At 52.0% G+C, this 18,747-nt stretch overlaps 1 protein-coding gene across 1 annotated transcript in view; it reads left to right on the forward strand.

Annotated features, from left to right (window-relative positions):
* Window positions 1–9,357: 9,357 nt before the first annotated feature.
* Window positions 9,358–18,747, forward strand: part of TXNRD2 (thioredoxin reductase 2) — a 422,726-nt gene continuing 413,336 nt past the window's right edge. Inside the window, exon 1 of the mRNA XM_078667932.1 lies at window positions 9,358–9,510. Within this exon, the coding sequence (XP_078524058.1) occupies window positions 9,420–9,510 (91 nt within the window). The 5' untranslated portion in view covers window positions 9,358–9,419. The remainder of the gene's footprint in view (window positions 9,511–18,747) is intronic.

Raw genomic sequence — 18,747 nt, forward strand, 5'->3', positions numbered from 1 at the left:
AGATCTAGCCCAACTGGCTAGTCTCTGGTCCACTGGTGCATCCACTGGGAAACTCATCCCCCAATCACTCCTCACGCTGGACTCCTGTACCCTCCCTACCGGAGCGGTACTGCCAGCCTCTAGAACCACAGGAGCTCTGGTTACAGACGCTCCAGGTCCTCTACTCACTAGGAGATCCTCCTCAAATGGGCTAACAGGACAGCCTAGGTCCCCAACCTGGTGTTCCCTCAAGAAACCACCCAGGTTCTGAGACAGGGCTTAGGGCTTTGGGCCTCGGGGGGCTCTCAGCCACCCACTGACTCCTGCTCCACTGAGCCAGGTAGTCAGCCCCTCCACCCTTCTCACTATACTGGGACCTAGCTGGGCTACACTGAGCCTCTTCCACCACGCTGGGCTGGAAGATCCCTGACCCACTACTTTTGGAGTCACTCCCTAATGACTCTACAGAACCCCTGGTACCTTCCCAGCGGTCTGCTTCCTCTGCAAGCTCACATGGTTCAGACAATCCACACCCCAACAGGTGTTGGCGCAACCCTGGTGAACAACAACTGAGCAACTGCTCTCTGAGAAACATATCGAACAATATGTCCCAATCACATTTCGTGGGCTCCCGTACCCAATCACACAGGGCTCCACAACAGTCATCCTCAAAGTCTTCCCAAGACTGATGAGACGGTTTCCTAAGGTTCCTAAACCTCAACCTATTCTCCTCCTCTGGGGAAACAGGAACCACACTCTGGGAACTGGGACTTTCTAGACTGAGATTTAAATAGCTGCCACCACTGGACTCCACCCTCCCTGGGGGATCCAGAAAATTAAGACTGCGCTCAGGGGATAACCTACACTCTAGGGCTATCTTCTGCCTGGCCAAGGCCCTCTCAGCCTCTGCAGTCCGCTCATTCACACCCAGCTGCGCCATCTCTCTGGCATACTCTAACCGGAGCTTCTCCATGGCCAGCTGGTGCTCCCTCTCTTCTCTCCTATCCACCCACTCCTCTGGGGACAGGGAAAGGGATGGGGTGCTACATCTGACACTGGACCCAGCAAGGGACTCCCTATCTAGGGGGTACTCGCTCTCTGCTGGCGCCCATCCACTGTCAAACTCACTCTCCACATCAGACTCTTCAGGGCTCCCCTCAGACCCACCACCCTCATGGTGTGCGGCCCGGGCCCTCTCCCTCTCACTGTGCTCACGCTCCCAGTCACTCTTCTGCCACAGGATCATGTTATCCCTAAGCTTGGACTGGGTGTCGGACTCACTCACTGGGATGTCTCTCTCCTTACATAACCGTACCAACTCATGCACACTGTACTTAAACAGGCCACAAAGGTTAAAAGGAGATTCCATCTTGACAGGATGCTCACAGACACGTGCAACACAAGGGACCTTGCAATCTGAAGTAGGAGTACACAATTCCAAAACTTCCACACTCTCCTTAAAAAAGAACTCACTCATGCGTCCAGAGAAACACACCATTCATCCACACACACCCTCCCCTCGGATCGGTAAGGCAGTTTCTACCACCCCTGACTTCTCAACCTGACCAAAAGTGACACAGGTACCAAACTCTGGAAGCAGGGCGGGGGACAAATGTACAGGACACAATTATAAAATGACACTCTTCAGGAGAAGAAACAATGGAATTTTACCAAAAACAATAATCCCCAAAATGTGGTTATCTAAAAATGTAGAGCTTTGAAGTGCGGCCAGCCGCTACTGTGGTACAACGCAAACACAAATCCTTATCCTCACCGCTTGCCGCCAATGTTGGAAATGGGATCCCTGGCTGGCCAGGGCTTTCGCCAAAGTCAGTCAGAGACCACCACACCCAAGTCAGGGCAAGGGAGTTACACGCCAAGATAACCCCTACTCACCCTCTAGGTTACGTGGCGCGAGCAGCAAGGCTAAACTTGGAGGCGATGTAAGTTAAGTATTTGCGCACGCACCCCAGCAACAACAACCAAAGGCCCACCACAAAGGAAACTCCACACAAGGTTATATAAAAATAGCCTTTGTATTATAATAAATATACATCAGATAAAACACACCTCTTGTTACACTGTGCCAACAGGCACGGGCGGAATTTACAAGGGATATTGCACAGGACAGGGCCACTTGGACCACTGTCAGGGGTATCAGCACTTTTAGAAATAATACTTTCAGAAATAGCACTTTAGAAAGTAAAATCAGTGTAGCACACAATATAAAAGTAGAGCATACAACCAGTAATCACTGGTAACAGGACCTCACTAGCACCACCTGTACTAGGGAGAAAACAACCACCTACACATCACAATACCTGTAGGGGTGTAAAAACAAAACACATGATGCATTTAACATTCAGAGGTGTAGCAATAACATTGCGCAAAACTTAGATCAGTCACCACCTGTGACAGTCCCTGTGTCCCAATGTCAGGGCCTAAACGTCGCAGTTGCCCACAAAGTGCTGGGCAACTGGTGCAGGGAAAGTTAGGGCAACGTTGGAGCCTCTCTGGGCTCAAGAACCACCACTGTGGCACTGTGGGGCCTCACTGGGCTTCTGGACAAGAAATGGCGCCCTCAGCCTCTCTCAGGCGCTTCTTTCCAGAACTACTGGGCCCCAGAGCCTCTCAGGGCTCGTAAAGCAAATGCAGGCTGGAGCCTCTCTCAGGCTCGTCACGCAAAAGGGCTGGAGCCTCTCTGGGCTCCTACACGAGGGAATGGCACCCTCAGAGCCTCTCTGGGCTCAAAGAACAAAATGGCCCCCAGGAGCCTCTCCGGGCTCCTCAACAATGATGTGGGTGTCGGGGCCCCTCACGGGGGACCCTCGAACACGTGGGGGCGCTTCGGTGGAGTCCCCCCTCTGGGGACTCAGGAAGACAAATGGTAGCACGAGCCTCTCTGGCTCGGGTTGGAGTCCCCCTCTTGGGGACTCGAATTGCTCAAAAATGCCCCCTAAGAGCCTCTCTGGCTCTGAACACAAGGGCGCGAGGGCGCGCTGCTGAGGGGGCAGGGGGGGGCGGACACCGACAACGTGTCCCGGCGCCCCTCCCTCTGCTTCTGGCAACACTCACCGGCTCTGGTGCAGGACGGCTCCTCTCGCGCTGCTCCTCTCTGGGCGGCGCTGCAGGGGCCGCGGGCGGGGCTCCCCCTCACTCTCCGGGGCCTCGAAGGTCCAGGACTCTTCCTGGACGGCGGGGCTCCTTTCCTGTCGTCCCGGGGCTCTCCTCTCCACTCGGGGAGCCTCGGGGACCCGGCCGGCAGCTTCTCTGCTGCGAGGGGCGGGACTTCCGGGTTGCCTGTCTCGGGCCGCGCTGCAATTGGTCAGCCAGCCCAGTGCTTCCGGGTCGCCGCGGGCAGCGCGGCGGCTCGTTTTTAGGCAGGCAGGCGGGCTCCCAGGATCCGAGGAGTGGGCTCCCTCGTGATTCCAATAAATCACGGACCTGGGCAATGCCGGGTGGGCACCGGCCTCCTAAGCAAATATAAAGCGAGGTAGGCACTCGCTAGGCACCGCAATTTCGGGCTGATGCCGGGTGGGCACCGGCTGGCTCTCAAAGCGCTAGCAGCGCTAGCCTCCAAGAAAAGGCGCTCCCAAGCGCCACCGGGCCAAATAAAGCGCTCTCAAGCGCTAGGCAAGGGATTCCAGCGCTCCCCAGCGCTGAAGGGCAGAGAGCAGCGCTCTCAGGGCTGTAGGCACAGCACAAGCTCCAGCAGGGGCTGGAGGCAGGCAGGGGGGCAAGGCTGGGCCAGAGCCAGCACACTGGGTCTCCAGGCAGGGAGACACCCCAAGTGGCGGTCCTCCTGGCCCCAGCAGCAGCAACAGCCCCCTCTGGCAGGATCCAAAAGCAGAACATTTTCCAAGGGGACACAGCCCCTTCTTATAGTACCAAATCCTTTGTTTCAAGGTGCAGGGTGGGGGGAAAACCAGTTTCAGCTGGCTTTGGAGCACTCTTAATGGCCCAACCACCCATTTCATTCACTGGGAGGCTACGGTCGTTAGACACACCACAGGGGGGCGGAGCCAGCATTGTGTGGGGAAAACCCAGCACATCCAGGACACAGGTACACTCCTCCCACACATCACTCATGCTAATCTCCCACTCACCACCGGGCAGACCCATCCAGACTTCCTGGAGCCTGGCATGCTAGCCAGCGCCAGCCAATCACGCTCCAGCACCCTCACAGCACACGCACACATATCTCAATGTCCAGAAGTAGCACTTCCCTTCTAGACACATACATGCCGCAGACACCATCTCGCAGCATTCACTCTCACGAGTTTACACATACTAAGCTCGAGCCTGCACTCCCCACGCATCAGGAACTACCAGGGACACACACATTCCCCATGCATTCCTATGGGAGGGCAGGCCAGCCATGCTACACGCACGCACTTTCACTCTGGGACCCAGGGAAAAGTGCGCATAGACCCAAAAATCACTGACAGAGGGTCACACATAAGGCAAAAAGATCAGGGGTGAACCAGCCCTGCGGGCCAAGTCCAACATGCATGAATTGCTTTTGGTCGTCTGTGATATGTGTGGTTCTTTGAATGATTGTTTGAATGTATATTTAGTAACTTTATTGGTCATTTGCATTTAATAATGAGTGCTATTGTACTATGTATTGATTTTGAAAAATGTACAAAAGTGACTTTATAATAAAAAGCTATTGAATAGCCAACTTCCCTTGCTTGAATCTGGCTTCATGTTAAGGAAGTACATTGAAAGATAGTGAGTAACTTGTTTTTCAGTATTGGCATCTTTGTTGTGTTTATTGAATTGTAGGCTCAGCCTTACTGAATAGAGCCAACCCCCAGTTGTTTGCTATTAAAGTACTGCATGATGGCATCAGCCAGTGTGGACCTGTACACGGCATCCTCCAAGAGGTCCGGCGATAAGCGCCACGTCGGGATGGGAGTTGGGATCCTACCCCATTGAATTGTGACTTCTACCGGGTTGTGATCGGAGAGTGTCTTCCCCATATGTTCAGCAGCCACCATAGACCCTAGAAGGGTCCTAGAGCAGAAGATGTGATCTATCCTTGTGTGCAGTTTGTGGGGTGGAGAGTAGAATGTATATTCTCTGTGTAGCATGTGTTTACTCCTCCACACATCAGTCAGACCCCAGCCCCCTGCCCATTGTGCCAAAGCCTCCGCCTGTCTCCTACACTCCGTTGCTTGTAAGGGGGGGTGGGACCTATCGAGGGAGACGTCCAACACTGCGTTATAGTCCCCTCCAATTATCAAGCCATATTCCGACCAGTCTGCCAGTACCCTGTTGACCGCAGTAAGGAACGCCATCTGTCCCGTGTTTGGTGCGTATATACTGCCTAGTACCACTTGGTAGCCGTCCAACAGTCCATATATAAATACATAACGCCCTTCCGGGTCCAATCTCTGCTCCAGCATCTTAAATGGGACAGTACTTTTAATCCAAATAGCCGCCCACCTTGAGAACGCAGAGTAAGTAGTGGCAAACAGTTGGCCCTTCCATTTCTTATGCAGTTTCTTACTCTCTGCGCTATTAAGGTGGGTTTCCTGGGGGTATGCTATGGTCACCTGCCGCCTTCTGAGCTGCGCTAGTAGTCTATGTCTCTTATGTATGGACCCTATACCTCGCACATTCCAGGTGCATATCTTATACGTACTGGGAGTCTCCATGGCAGTGTGTACTCATTCCAAACGGCAAACTCTGGAGCGGTCGTGCGCAATTTATGTAGTGTGGTGCCATAAGTGCCTGAACAATAGTGTACCCTAGAAATTTAAGGTCCCCATCTAGAAGAACCTGAGGTCCAAACATCAGTGCCCAACGTGGGCAACAACTAACTTGAAATGTGACTGCGCTCGAGGGTGGGGTGGCCTCCTTTACGCCCTCAACGTGAGCCTCCTGTCAGTAAAGCACGCTGCCCTATACCAGTGCATGTGTGTACCTCGCTCCCTGTGTGCCCCCCTCCGCTCCCACATAACATTTTCATACATTACCAATCGGCATCTTCAAAAGTCATTATCAGAATTCGTTCGCCAATTGTGCGGTGATTTTTGGAAACAGTTGTAAGCTATTGACAGAGCCCGACATTTCAGTACGGGAGTCCGAGTTGCTGCCCAGCTCCGATTTGTCCCTGGCATCGTGCTCAGCCAGCGCCTCCGTCGTCAGCAAGGTCACATCCTGATTCAGATGCTGTCCATCCGGCGTCCTCCCGCTCGTCGCAGCAGTCTGGTCCCTGGGGCCATCTCTCCGATCGGGCTGCGTGTTTCCCTGTCGCGATGGTCTCTCCTCCCGATCACCTACCAGTGGGTCCTGCGTGTGCATGGGCGTGAGCGTCACCTCCATCCACTCCGCCACATCCTCAGGAGTTTCGAAGAAGTAGGTTTTGCTGTCGTGCATGACCTTAAGGCGTGCCGGGAAGAGGAGGGTATATTTCAAATTACGATCACGGAGTTTGCGCTTCACACCCAAAAAAGGTCGACCTAGCCTTCTGCACTGCCGGGGTGAAATCCGGATATATGGAAATCGTTTTATCTTCAAACTTTAAGGGAGCTTTCTCTCTAGCCACTCTTAGCACCGAGTCTCTGTCCTTATAGTTCAGCAATCGCGCTATTAGAGGTCGAGGAGGAGCTCCTGGCTTGGGAGGCTTCGGAGGCAGTCTGTGCGCCCGTTCCATGCTATACAGCGGGGTGAGTTCCGCCGGTCCCACCACCTTCTTCAGCCAATCTTCCACGAATTGAGTTGGGTTTCTCCCCTCGCTGCGTTCAGGAACTCCCAGTATGCGGACATTATTGCGGCGCGAGCGCCCTTCCGCATCGTCCACCCTGTCTCTCAGGTGCCTGAGCTGCTTGTCCCTAGCCTCTAGTCTCGTAGAATGTTCAGTTTGTTGTGGAATCAGATCGTCCAGCGCCATTTTGTGCTCCTTTACCCTCTCCGCCAACTTCTTGTGGTCGTCTTTAAGGAGGGACAGGCCTGTCGCCATTGTATCCATCCGCAATTCCAATGCTTCCCTCGAGGCCCTTATTTCCGTCAGAATGAGGTCTAATTTAGCCTCCTGCGTGTCCTTTCCCGTAGGAGGTATGATCTCGTTATTGGAAGAGGCCAGCGGGTCCTCAGAGCTGGTGGATTGGAGGTCTGCATTCGTCACCGGGTCCTGGTGTTTCGCTGTTCTGTTCCGCCCCATGGTCGCTGGCTCGGGAGGTGTTCCAGGCCAGGTCCCCGTGTATACCCTTAGGCCTTATTCAGGTGCGCAGGTTAGCAGGAACATTCTAAAGGGTATCTTTTTGGGTAGTGCAACTAGTGGTTTGGAGGACAAACAAATCTTAAAAGCGGGACTCATTATTAAAATGAGAAATGGAGTGTAAACATTTGACGTTTGTTATCCCTCTTAAGTGAAGAAGCTACTTCGGGGAAAAGACACATTTCTCAATCGGAGAACGGGCAGGGTTACTGGCCCCGGTCTGACGCGGACGGGTGCAGACGAGCTTGCCTTTGGCGCGCCGAGCTGCACGCGTCCGTTGCACGGTCGCGTCAATAAGCCCCTTTTAAGCATCAATTTGACGACTATACCACTGACCAAAATGGCGGTGAATTCTGCAGTGCAAATTAATAAAATAGAAAATGCCCCCCGGAGATATAACACAGCTCCTGACAATCACGTTTCAGCAATAAAGTGCAAGCAGTGAGATAAAAACAGGTAAGAACAATTTTAAAATGATCCCCCGAGCTTTAACACAGCTAATGACGATCTATTGTGTCACGTGATCACGTGACTCTACACTGCTATCCAGATATACGCAGTCTGCTTTTTGCTCCAATTTACACTGCTGTGCTGCTGGTGTGCACAGTCAACTGGTCTCTCTTTAGATGGCTGCTCTCGTGTGTAGAGTCTGATCCTTACCAGCTTTATGCTGCTGCTCTGGAGTGTACAGTCTGTTTTGGCATTTTTGACACAGCTTTCAATATATACACAGTCTTGCCATCTGACAAATCTGAATGGCCAATATGGAAGATGTGGCCTAACAGTTGCCAACTTTAGGAACTGGGGAACTAAGTTTGAGTCTCAAGCTCTCTTCGGAACTCACGACCCTCGATGTTCCTTTTGGGATCTGTGCTCATTTTCTTTGCAAAGGTCTGATACACAAGCGCCTTGGCTTTTAACACTTTCTCTTTGGGTCTTGAAAGATGTAAATGTCAGTCTGTTACACTTCACCGGCAGCTCCAGACTTTTGCATTAACCCCTTCCATGCTGATGACGGCCCCCGTCCGTCATGCAGCACGGTGGGCGTGTGCTGATGACGGCTGGGAGCCGTCATGAACCGGCCCACTCGTTAAAACGGCCGCACAGGCGCAGAATCGCGGCCGCGCCCAAGAGGTTAACTAGCGCCAAGACGCCCCTGGGCATTCGTGCGCTCTACAAATTCACAAATCAAATCATTTTGTTTTCAAAGTCTCATTCTGCCAAGCAGCATGCACTTGAAGGTGCGTCACGGTATTGCACCTGTCACTGTCTGTGCCACACAATGCCTTGCAGCAGTGTGTTTACTGACTGCTACTCGATGTGCCATTCTTTCCCTTCTGTACGGTGTGCCTCAAGACGAAATGTCTTTCTTATTTTAGGGAACACAGTAAATACACATTTTAAATGTTATGCGCCCAGAACAGCATGCACCGAGCCCACAAATAAGCATGGAATCAACTCTGTTTACTGCACGAGTTCAAGGTGTGGAGGGGTGCCAACAAAATTGAAGGCACTGGGGGACCACCAACTCTAAAGCTGCCCGACCTGACCAATGCCTACACAAAACTGCAAAGTAAAAAACACATTCTGTGTATTTATAGTACATCTTTCCTGACTGTTACTTAAGTTAAGGCAAAATAAACTCTGTGCTGCCTTGATATGTCACTCAGACACGTGCTTCCCAACCCATGCGCTCCTCGAGCTGTCAACATATAAGTAGACACAGAAAACAGAGTGACGGACTTAAAAGTCAAAACAAACCGAAAACCGCAGGCGGATATTTCAAGGTGGAAATAGAAGGACAAATGGTGCGTTGGTGTACCGTAAGGTAAGTACGCAGTGCATTTTAAAATAAATTTTACCTATTTGCTCGAATAACAACTAATCATTAAATAATATTATTTAGAAAACGAAATAGAATTAATTGATGCCTCTAAATTTCCCATATTTGATTTGAGTGCAGTAAGACATACAATTAAATGTAGCAATAACTGTCCGTTTATAAAGAAGTTATTTCACGTACTTGACAGTATATCATGTGCATCAGTGGTTTTCCCCTATAGATTACTGGCCCTGCCGGTGGGGACCGGCCCATCACTCACCACTCCAAGATGGCGGCCGCGTTGGCGGCGTCCGTCTTCTGTGTCGCGGCTCCGGCCCTGCTCCTGGCTCGCACTTTGAATCTGCCCGGGGCCCGGTGTCCTCGGTAAAGATGGCGGCGGCGCTGCGGGTCCTGGGGGGCTCTGCGCGAGGGGCTCCCCTCAGGAGGGCCTGGCTGGCGGCACCCCGGGGCCTGGCGACAGGTACGAGGAGGAGCGTGTGTGTCTGGGGCCGGCGTGATAGGTGCTTAACTCTCGTCATCATGTAATCCATGGGGTGACACACACGACGTGCCCACCCCCGCTGGGCAGGAGGCTGTCAGTGTGCACCACAGTCCTCCTCACAGCCCGTCACACTGTGCGTCTGGCAGGCAAAGCGACAGTAGCCCAGGGGCCCCTCCTTCCAAGGGGGCCCCTGGCAACATGAACTTTCTCTATAGCTCCCTTCTGTGTATTTTTGTATCTTAACTGTAAGTTCACCATTAAGAGGCCAAACAGGTCTTGAATTAGCAAAAGAATGGGTAATAAAACTCAAAGTTGCTCCATAAAGTCCTTAAGATGACACTCTGTACATGCCAACATTTTAGAGGAACGTGGGAGATAAAAAAAAACCAACATTTGGAGAATATATTTCTCCCATTGACTTCTGTTGAAGCAGAGTCAATTTCAGATAGGAGCCTGACAAAAACAAATGCATTTTTAGCTTAAAAAAATTGGGAGTCTTCTGCCTGAATCGTGCCTATTGGCATGTGTGGACACTACTGCTACCACAGTGCCCCGCACAGTCTGTCGTTCTGCTTCTCACAGCCCATCGCCGTGCTTCTCACAGACTGCCACAGTGCTCCTCACAGCATACCACTCGGCTCCTCACAGCCCATCACTGTTCTTCCTTCTGTCTGCCCCTGTGCTTCCTCACAGCCTGTCACTCTGCTTCTCACGGCATGTCACTTTGCTTCTCACATTCTGGTGCTACTTCTCACAGCCTGGTGTTTGTCAGGTTCTAACCTGTGTCGGGCGCATGGGCAGATCGCGCCGCTCATTAACTGACACGGACACCAGTTCTAGTATCCGCGTGGTCCCAACTAACTACTGGGGCCACGCCTCCTTTATTTTATACGATACGCGGCGTATGCGCACGCCTACGTGCGCAATAAACTAGACCGCAACCGTGCAGTCTATCAACATTACATTCCTTTCAACCTTTAATTGAGAATCAGAATCACTGGGATACAGAGGCACTCATGCATTGGAATAAACAGTAACACAAAAAGTTCACGGCCATCTGGCCAGTTACCAGTCTCTGGATTCAGCCGCTCAGATTCAGCCGACCGCATAGTCCGCCAGCTGCGAGGAAGGGGCTGGGTTTCTTCTAAGTCCGTAGCCTGCCGCTTCTCCACGGAATAGCACTCTCCTGGGTGGCTCGTTACTGGGAGGCATGATCGCCTGGGACCCCAGGGGGCTCTGAGAACTTGCAGCTTTAGGTGTCTCGGAGGTTCGTGGCCCCTCTGCAGGACTGTCGCTTCTGTCACTGCCGGCACTGTCTGGGGTGTTCTGGCGTGCGTCGGGTCGGTCGGGTGATTCCTGATGACTTTCTGGGTCGGGCTGGTCTTCTGTCGGATTTGCCGCTTTTTTAAAGAACGAAACATTGCGAGTGACTGTCTCTCCTCCTCGCTGAGCTGTTATCATAGTCCCTTTTCGGCTCGTGACGGTCCACGGCCGTGGCTCATAAGGGAGTCTGAACTTACTCCCCGGGTACCTGTCCTTTACATAGACTCGGTCGTTCTCATCTATAGATGATTCTTTGGCTCTCCTCCGAAAACTGGCGTACTCATTTGACCTCTTCCTGTTGGACCATGTTCTCCGCGTGTTTGCCTTGTTGGGAGTCCAGGTGTGGTGACTGGGGATGGTGTCACGGACTATTCGTCCCATTGCGGATGGGCCGGGGGCAGCCTCAGTGGTGCGGTGCGGTGTAAGCCGGTACTCCCTGAGAAACGAGTATATTTCCTTTTCCAATGGGACTCCTTCAGCATGGGCAATCCGGATAATTTTGTTTAGGGTGCGCATAAATCTTTCCACCTCTCCATTGGCTTGCGGCCACCGGGGTGTCACCTTCCTGTGTTGTATTCCCCACTCTGCCAGATAGTCCGCAAACTCTTGTCCTTGAAAAGGTGGCCCGTTGTCGGTCTTGACCCGTTCGAAGATGCCATGTGTGGCGATGGCCTTTTCAAACTTAGCTATGACCTCCTTGGCGGTGAGCGTCGTCACAATTTCCACTTCCGGATATTTCGTGAAATCATCCATAATGACCAGCATATGTCTCCCATCTGGCAGATGGCCAAAGTCGGCGCTCACATGCTCCCAAGGTTTCCGCGGGTCGTCTTCGGTGATGACCAGGGCGGGCTGTCTGGGGGTCCGGCGGCTTGGCACCATTGACAGTCTTTGACGGCACGTTCCACCTGGGAGTCCAAGTCTGGAAACCAGACTTTTGCGCGAAGCCTGCTCTTGGTCTTTACCACTCCCTGGTGTCTTCGGTGAGCGAGAGTGATAGCTTGGTGGGTGAGGCTTGAAGGCATTACAATTCGGGGTCCTCTTAATAAACACCCTTGATTGTCCACTGATAGTTCTTCCTTGACCTTCAGTAGTGCTTCCAGTGCTCTTTTTGCTGGAGGTGTTCTTTTGTTCCAACGATGCTTGGAGGGTCCTCCAGTCGTTGGTGCGTATGGCGCACGCTATGAGTTGGGAGATCTCGTCATTTTTGGTTGCATTGATGATCATATCCAGACTCATGGGCAAGGGCCTTGATCTCTCGACTACCGCCTTCACATATGCTTCTGTATCTTCAGCATCCTCCTTTTCCCCGCTGGTGGCTGCCCGGGGGTGTCTGGAGAGATAATCTGCCTGGTTGGTAGCCCCTGGTTTGAACTCCAGCCGGTAGTCATACTCCTGTAGTTGCAGGATCCACTTTTCTGTCCTGGGGGGTGGTTTGGAGACTGACCCTCGGAATAGTGGAATCAGGGGCTTGTGGTCCGTGGAGACGGTGAATGGATGTCCGTACACATACACGTGGAAATGTCTACACGCCCAATGGATCGCTATGGCCTCCTTCTCAATCTGAGAGTACCGTTGCACAGTCTCGGTCAGCGATCTGCTCGCGTAGGCGATAGGCGCCCAGTCATCTTCCCCTTGGCGTTGGGTCAGGACCGCTCCCAGACCGTACGGACTGGCATCAACAGCTATGTTGGTCGGCCTGGCCGGGTCGAAGTAGGAGAGTGTCTTTTCGGCTGACAGTGCCGCCTTGGTATTCTGGAATGCCTCGGTTTGTTCTTCGCCCCACTGCCAGGGGGTGGTCGACTTTGTGAGTTCTCGGAGAGGTCGGGTGAGGTTGGAAAGGTCTGATATGAATCTCCCGCAGAAGTTGACCATTCCTAGAAAACTTCGCACCTCCGATATGTTCGTCGGGGCAGGAGCTGCTTGCACGTCCTTGACTTTGTCCGGATCGGGTGCGATCCCTCTGTCGGAGAAGGTGTATCCGAAAAAACTGATTTTATTTTGTAGAAATTGGCACTTCTCTTTGTGTAGTGTGAAGCCGGAGTCTTTAATTCTTTGCAGTACTCCCCTCAACCTCTGGTGATGCTCTTCCACAGATTGTGCGTATATAAGCAGGTCGTCACTGACGTTTAATACTCCTGGAAGTCCGCTCAGTACTTCTCGGATCGTATTTTGAAAAACCTCGGCCGCGCTGGATATGCCGAAGTTGAGGCGCCGATAACGCCTGAGTCCCACATGGGTAGAGAAAGTGGTGATGTACCTGGAATCGGGGTGCAGGGGCAGCTGGTGGTAGCCGGAGCGGAGGTCCATCTTGGAAAACCATTTGGCGCCATTTAGTTCGCCCAAGATATCGTCAATGGTAGGTGTCAAATGACGTTCCCGCTTGACTGCTGCGTTGGGCAGGCGCATATCCACGCATATGCGTACCTGGCCTGGCTGCTTGGGCTTCCGTGCCACCACAATCGGTGATACCCAGGGTGTGGGCCCTTCGACTTTCTCAAATATGCCCTGCCTCTCGAGGTCTTCGAGTTCCTCCTCCACTTTCTTCCTGAGGTGGAAGGCTATCCTTCGGTGTCTAAGGGCGACTGGCTGGATGGAAGGATCTATGTGTAGCGACACCTCCTTCCCCTTGAGGCATCCAATGCCTCGAAAAGTGTCTTCAAATTCGTTGAGGATTGCATCCAGTTCATCCTCCAGTACCGCCATCGCGTAGAAGATTAGCTGAAGTTCCTCCGCCGTTCGTCCACTGAGGAGCATGCCACTCCCCTCCTTCGTCACGTAGACAGTCGTGGAGACTTTCCGATCCAGGTGACGGATTTCAGTTTGGAAGCACCCGATGAGTGGGATCGGGGTTTTCTGTCTGTAGGCAAAGACACGGATTTTCGCCGTCTTCAAGATTGGCTTGTCTCGCAGTTGATGGTAGACGTCGGCCGCCATGAGTTCTATCGAGGCCCCCGTGTCGATGGTGGCTCTCACCTCTTGTTGGTTCAATCGTATACGACACTTCGGGAGGCGTCTCTTCTTCTTGGCTGGCTGGTTGATGGCAAAGACGTAGTGGACAGGATAGTCATTGGAGTCATCATCCATGTCTTCGCTCTCCGGGCTTTCTCAGATGGCGTGTGCTGCTTCTGGTCTTTGTTTCGAGGATCTTCAGACTGAGGCGAAATGGTTCATCCGTCCGCATGCGCCACATTTCTTGCCATTCGCAGGACAGTCTTTCGCACGGTGAGGCACTCCTCCGCAGTATCCGCAGACTTTTCGCCGATCTTGTGGCTTCTTGTTTCCGAATTGTCGTTGTTTTGGTCGGACAACGTTCACCTGTTCTGCCACGTTGACTTGTTCGACCTTCACTGGCCTATGTAGTGCCGCCTCCATGTGCGATGCTCTTGCACGCGATAATTCTTTGGAGCGGCCTAGTTTCAGGATGTCGGCCAGAGGTTTCCCATCTTCCTGGAGAATTTTGACACGCAAGTCAGAGGAGTAGCAGTTCTGAATGATCTGGCCGCGTATTTCCTCCTGTTCATCCCTGAAGCCACAGGTGCTGGCGAGCTCCCTCAGTCTCCCGTGGAAGGCGTCAAGGGACTCTTCTGCCTCCTGGCGCGCCTGCCGAAAGATGAATCTTTCGTAATCCTTGCTGGCCATAGGCTCGAAATACGCGTTGAGCGCAGTAAGGAGGGTGACGTAAGTATGTGGCGTGGCCTCCACTAGAGTCTTGTAAATTCTGTGGATGTCCTTACCCCTGAGGTGGAGGAGGAGCGCTCTGCGCCGTTCTCTAGCCGTTCCAGCACCTTCAAAGTAGAACTGTAGTCGTTCAGTCCAATCTTTCCATCTGGGTGCCAGGGAAGCGGGCGCTCCGTCCACTACAAACGGCTCAATTGGAGGAATGGCCGTCATCGTGGCACGAGGATGCCCAACCCTGCCGGTGAGGGGCTCGAGTCCTGGAGCAGGGGCGAGGCGACACCTCTTCGCGGGTGCACCGCCGGTGGGACGTCAGGCAGAGCTACCGCAGTGATGTCTGCGGCTGGCGGGGTTACCCTCGGAGGCAAGGGCACATGCAGGCACGATGTGCGGCCTAGCGACTTCCAAGGTCTGCATGGGATGTAGGTGCACTCACCCCAACCGGCCAGGCAGGCGAGGGGCGTGCCCGGGGCATCCGCTCAACAGCGTGCGCACAAGCAGCGCTGACTAGCCCCTAGCGAAGCCGCCACCGCAGGCCCTGGCCTGTGACTGCCGAGGTCGGGACACGGGCCACAGCTAGGCCGAAGGAGCTGGAAGACCTGGGGGCCGGGCTGGCATCGGCGTTCAGGGATTGCAGGCCGGAGCGTCGGGAGAAAACACACAGCGTGGGGCCGTTCACTTCCTCGTCGCCATTGTCAGGTTCTAGCCTGTGTCGGGCGCATGGGCAGATCGCGCCGCTCATTAACTGACACGGACGCCAGTTCTAGTATCCGCGTGGTCCCAACTAACTACTGGGGCCACGCCTCCTTTATTTTACACTATACGCGGCGTCTGTACGCCGCCGCGTATGCGCACGCCTACGATAAACTAGACCGCAACCGTGCAGTCTATCAACATTACAGTGTTAAAGTCCGACTTTACAAAGCACTCGGACACGTTTTGGTTTTGCAAGCCTTTATTTCCCGAGTGCCGGGAACGCGCCTTGCTGCCGATTCACTTTCGCGGCATCTCCCGCGAATCGCCGCTCGCGCGTTCCGACAATCCCCCTAGGCGCACGCTCCAAACACTAGAGCGCGTCGCCACATATCTCCCTCCTTTTGCACATCACCACAACAATAGCACACCACTTAATAATAGCACACCACTTAATATGCTGGAATTGTCCTTGTACTGCATGGATAATCTATGAATAAACTATGGAACATTCTTACTTGGTCTCCATGTCATAGTCCTCAAACCTCTTGGGTGCCTTTATCAGTCTGCCCAAACTGGTACGTGTCTTTACCCGGCTGCCTCCTATTTGCTGGTCGCTGACCCGTGGGTAGACTCTCACCTTAGCTTTTACTCTCGGCTCTCCTTCATTCCAATGCTGCGCGGAGTCCCTTGATAGGTGTCTCCCTCTTCAACACCTTTCTCTGGAACCCGCCTCTCTTCTTCAACCCGTTCTGCATCGATGGTTCCTTGCAAGGTCCCTTCCAAAGGATCTGCACTTCCAGGTTCTAGAGTTTCCTCAGAAGCGGTTGCCTTCCCTGCTTCTGGGACTTCCCACTTCACTACCCGGTTACATCGGGCCATTCTATCTTGTGACCATACTTTGCCGTCGCTTAGCAAGGCCGACCGGGCATACAGCTCCACAACTTGTAGTGGGGGGTGAATTTGCTGTCTCCTTTCTTCCTCAGCACAGCCTGTTTCACTCTCACCCACTCACCCTTCTCTAAGCAGACCCCCAGGATATTGCGGCATAGATTTGCAAATTTAGCGGCACAAAAATAGAAATTTAGCGGCACAAAAATGGAAATTTAGCGGCATTTTTGCGTCCCTTCATTTTACTTGAAATCATTCCTTTTCAGCCTTAAATCAATGCCAACTGATTTAGCAGAGTTTTCCACTGTGAAATAGGCATGTTTAAAATCTTTGTTGCTCTACAGTAGCACAGCTCCAATCTGCACCTCGTGAGAGAGGTCCCTATTTCTCCCTGGGGTGTTCTAGCACCCTTGTATTCACCCCTGCCGAGGCACCGCTGCCTCCTGGACCCTTCCAGAATGTGCTACACCTGTGGGCCAAGAGGAGTGTTTGCCTCAGGGACAAAGTGAATTTTCTTCTATACCAGTCTGCACGTCTCCATCTGCACATGACTTAGGTTTGGAACGAAGTCCACAATTAAGTAACAGCAGAGGGGTGTGTGCAGGGTTTTAAGTAGGATGAAAAAACTGGGGGTCACTCACAGGGGCGTGGCCGATGTAATTAAGGGCCTGGCTTAAAACACTTATGCTAAAATCTGAACTTAGTACATTTATTAAAAATCGATGTAGCAGTCTAGCAGCATTTTCTCTGAGCTCATGATGCATTGGTTTGTTTGGGTAGTCCAGGTATATGTATGAGATAAAGTACCTCCTTGATGGATATTGCAAGTCACTGAGAAGTTCCAAGGGACATGTAGGCTTACAAACTCACAACTCACAACGCCACAGGCTCCCCTGCATCAACCTCCTTTATACTGACTAACGGTAGCTGTTCCTAAAGGATTGTGATGTATCAAGTCACTTGTAATAACTTATTATTACAGATGACTTGATGCACCTTATTTTCTTATTACAGGCGTGTATGTTAGAACACGACTATAATAAGAAAAGAAAATAAGCTAGAATGTAGGGAGATTATTTCAGACAGATAAATCAGACATAGAGATACATTGCAGATTTTTTTCACCCATCACTAATTCAATTCAGTTCACGTGGCAGACAATCTTGTACTGTTTTCCATTACGTAAACTTTGACTATTCGTGTTCAGTCTCGTTTTTCCGGGTAAAATACACACCAGAGATGCCCCTGTGCAGTGAAATGTTCTTCAACACTATTACAGACAAAATAGTTGTGCATATGAAATGACTGGTGTTGTGTGATTATATTTTGAGTTTTTTTTTATTTAAAGTGTTACATAAAGAAAGCCGATTTATTAATGAACAATAGGCAGAGTGATGGATCCATAAAAAAAGGATGAAGAACTGGCTGTCTTAGCTCACCGTGGACTCTGCCGCCTCCTAATCCTGCCCTTCGTAAGTGAATGGAGGGCGCGTGCTCTGCTGCCTGTCTCTTCCAAACGTGTCCTGTTTTCCTTCTCTCGATTTGCCGTGCTGTGCACCTCGCATTGTAGAATTTTAGGGTCTATTTCCGTTCACTGGTGCACACACTGATTATGTGCGGGATACACGACGGTGTTTTTGTGAAAAGGTTTAGCAAAGTTCGGTGAAAAGCAGGAACAAGGAAATTATTCCCTAATGCCGGCCGCAGTAAGAAGCAGGCAAGTATTACAGTGTAGGAGCCACGTAGTGACGTATGCGCTATGCGCGTACAGCCAATAAGATGTTATTATTTCTTTTGCTGTCTGCCGGAGACCTTTTTCGCGGCCAAAAGGGTAAATATCGCGGGAATCGCGCTCCTCTGCTGATTTCACGTTTATTTTGCAAATCGCGAAATGCTGAAGGGTCTGTCTTAGGTCACCTCCTTGGCATTGTACCGTTTGTTGTAGTTTCCAGTGTATAGGGCTTGTGCTCTGTCCAAGTTGCGACGTACCACCGCAGGGGACCATTTGCTTTGCCCCACCAATTGTTTCCATTCAATTCCTTCCTTCGTGAAGGGGTCTCGCCCCCTGAGTACCTTGAATGGGCTATATCCTGTGTTGGCTGGGGTGATGCGATATGCCCATAGCATCCTTTGTATTTCCTTCTCCCAGTCCTTTCCCTCACTTATTGCCGCTTGCACTGAGCCCATTATTACCCTGTTGAACCTCTCCGCTAGACCTTTCCCCGCGGGATGGTACACAGGGGTGTGCTTGACTTCTATACCATTTCGGTCCATGAATGCCTTCCACTTCCCTGAAACAAATTGCGGTCCATTGTCGCATGTGATTACTTTAGGGATACCTTCCCTCAAAAACGTTGTTGTGAGGAAGGAAAGTACTGCGTCGGTGTCCACCTCCTTGCAGATGTCCACTTCCGGCCACTTGGTGTACCTGTCTACCAGGACTATCACATATTTAGGTACGCCGTTGCTGTCCAGTATGGGGCCCAAGATGTCTACTGACAGCATTTCCCACGGACTTGAAGGACTCGTGAACTTCCCCAAGGGTGGTCGTAGTAAGACTTGTGCCTTGTCAGCCCGGCAGCATCTTTCGCACATCCTGACATGTTTCTCTATTTGATTGTCCATTGCTGG

This window comes from Lissotriton helveticus, chromosome 11 (assembly GCF_964261635.1).
Source record: "Lissotriton helveticus chromosome 11, aLisHel1.1, whole genome shotgun sequence".
NCBI lineage: Eukaryota > Metazoa > Chordata > Amphibia > Caudata > Salamandridae > Lissotriton > Lissotriton helveticus.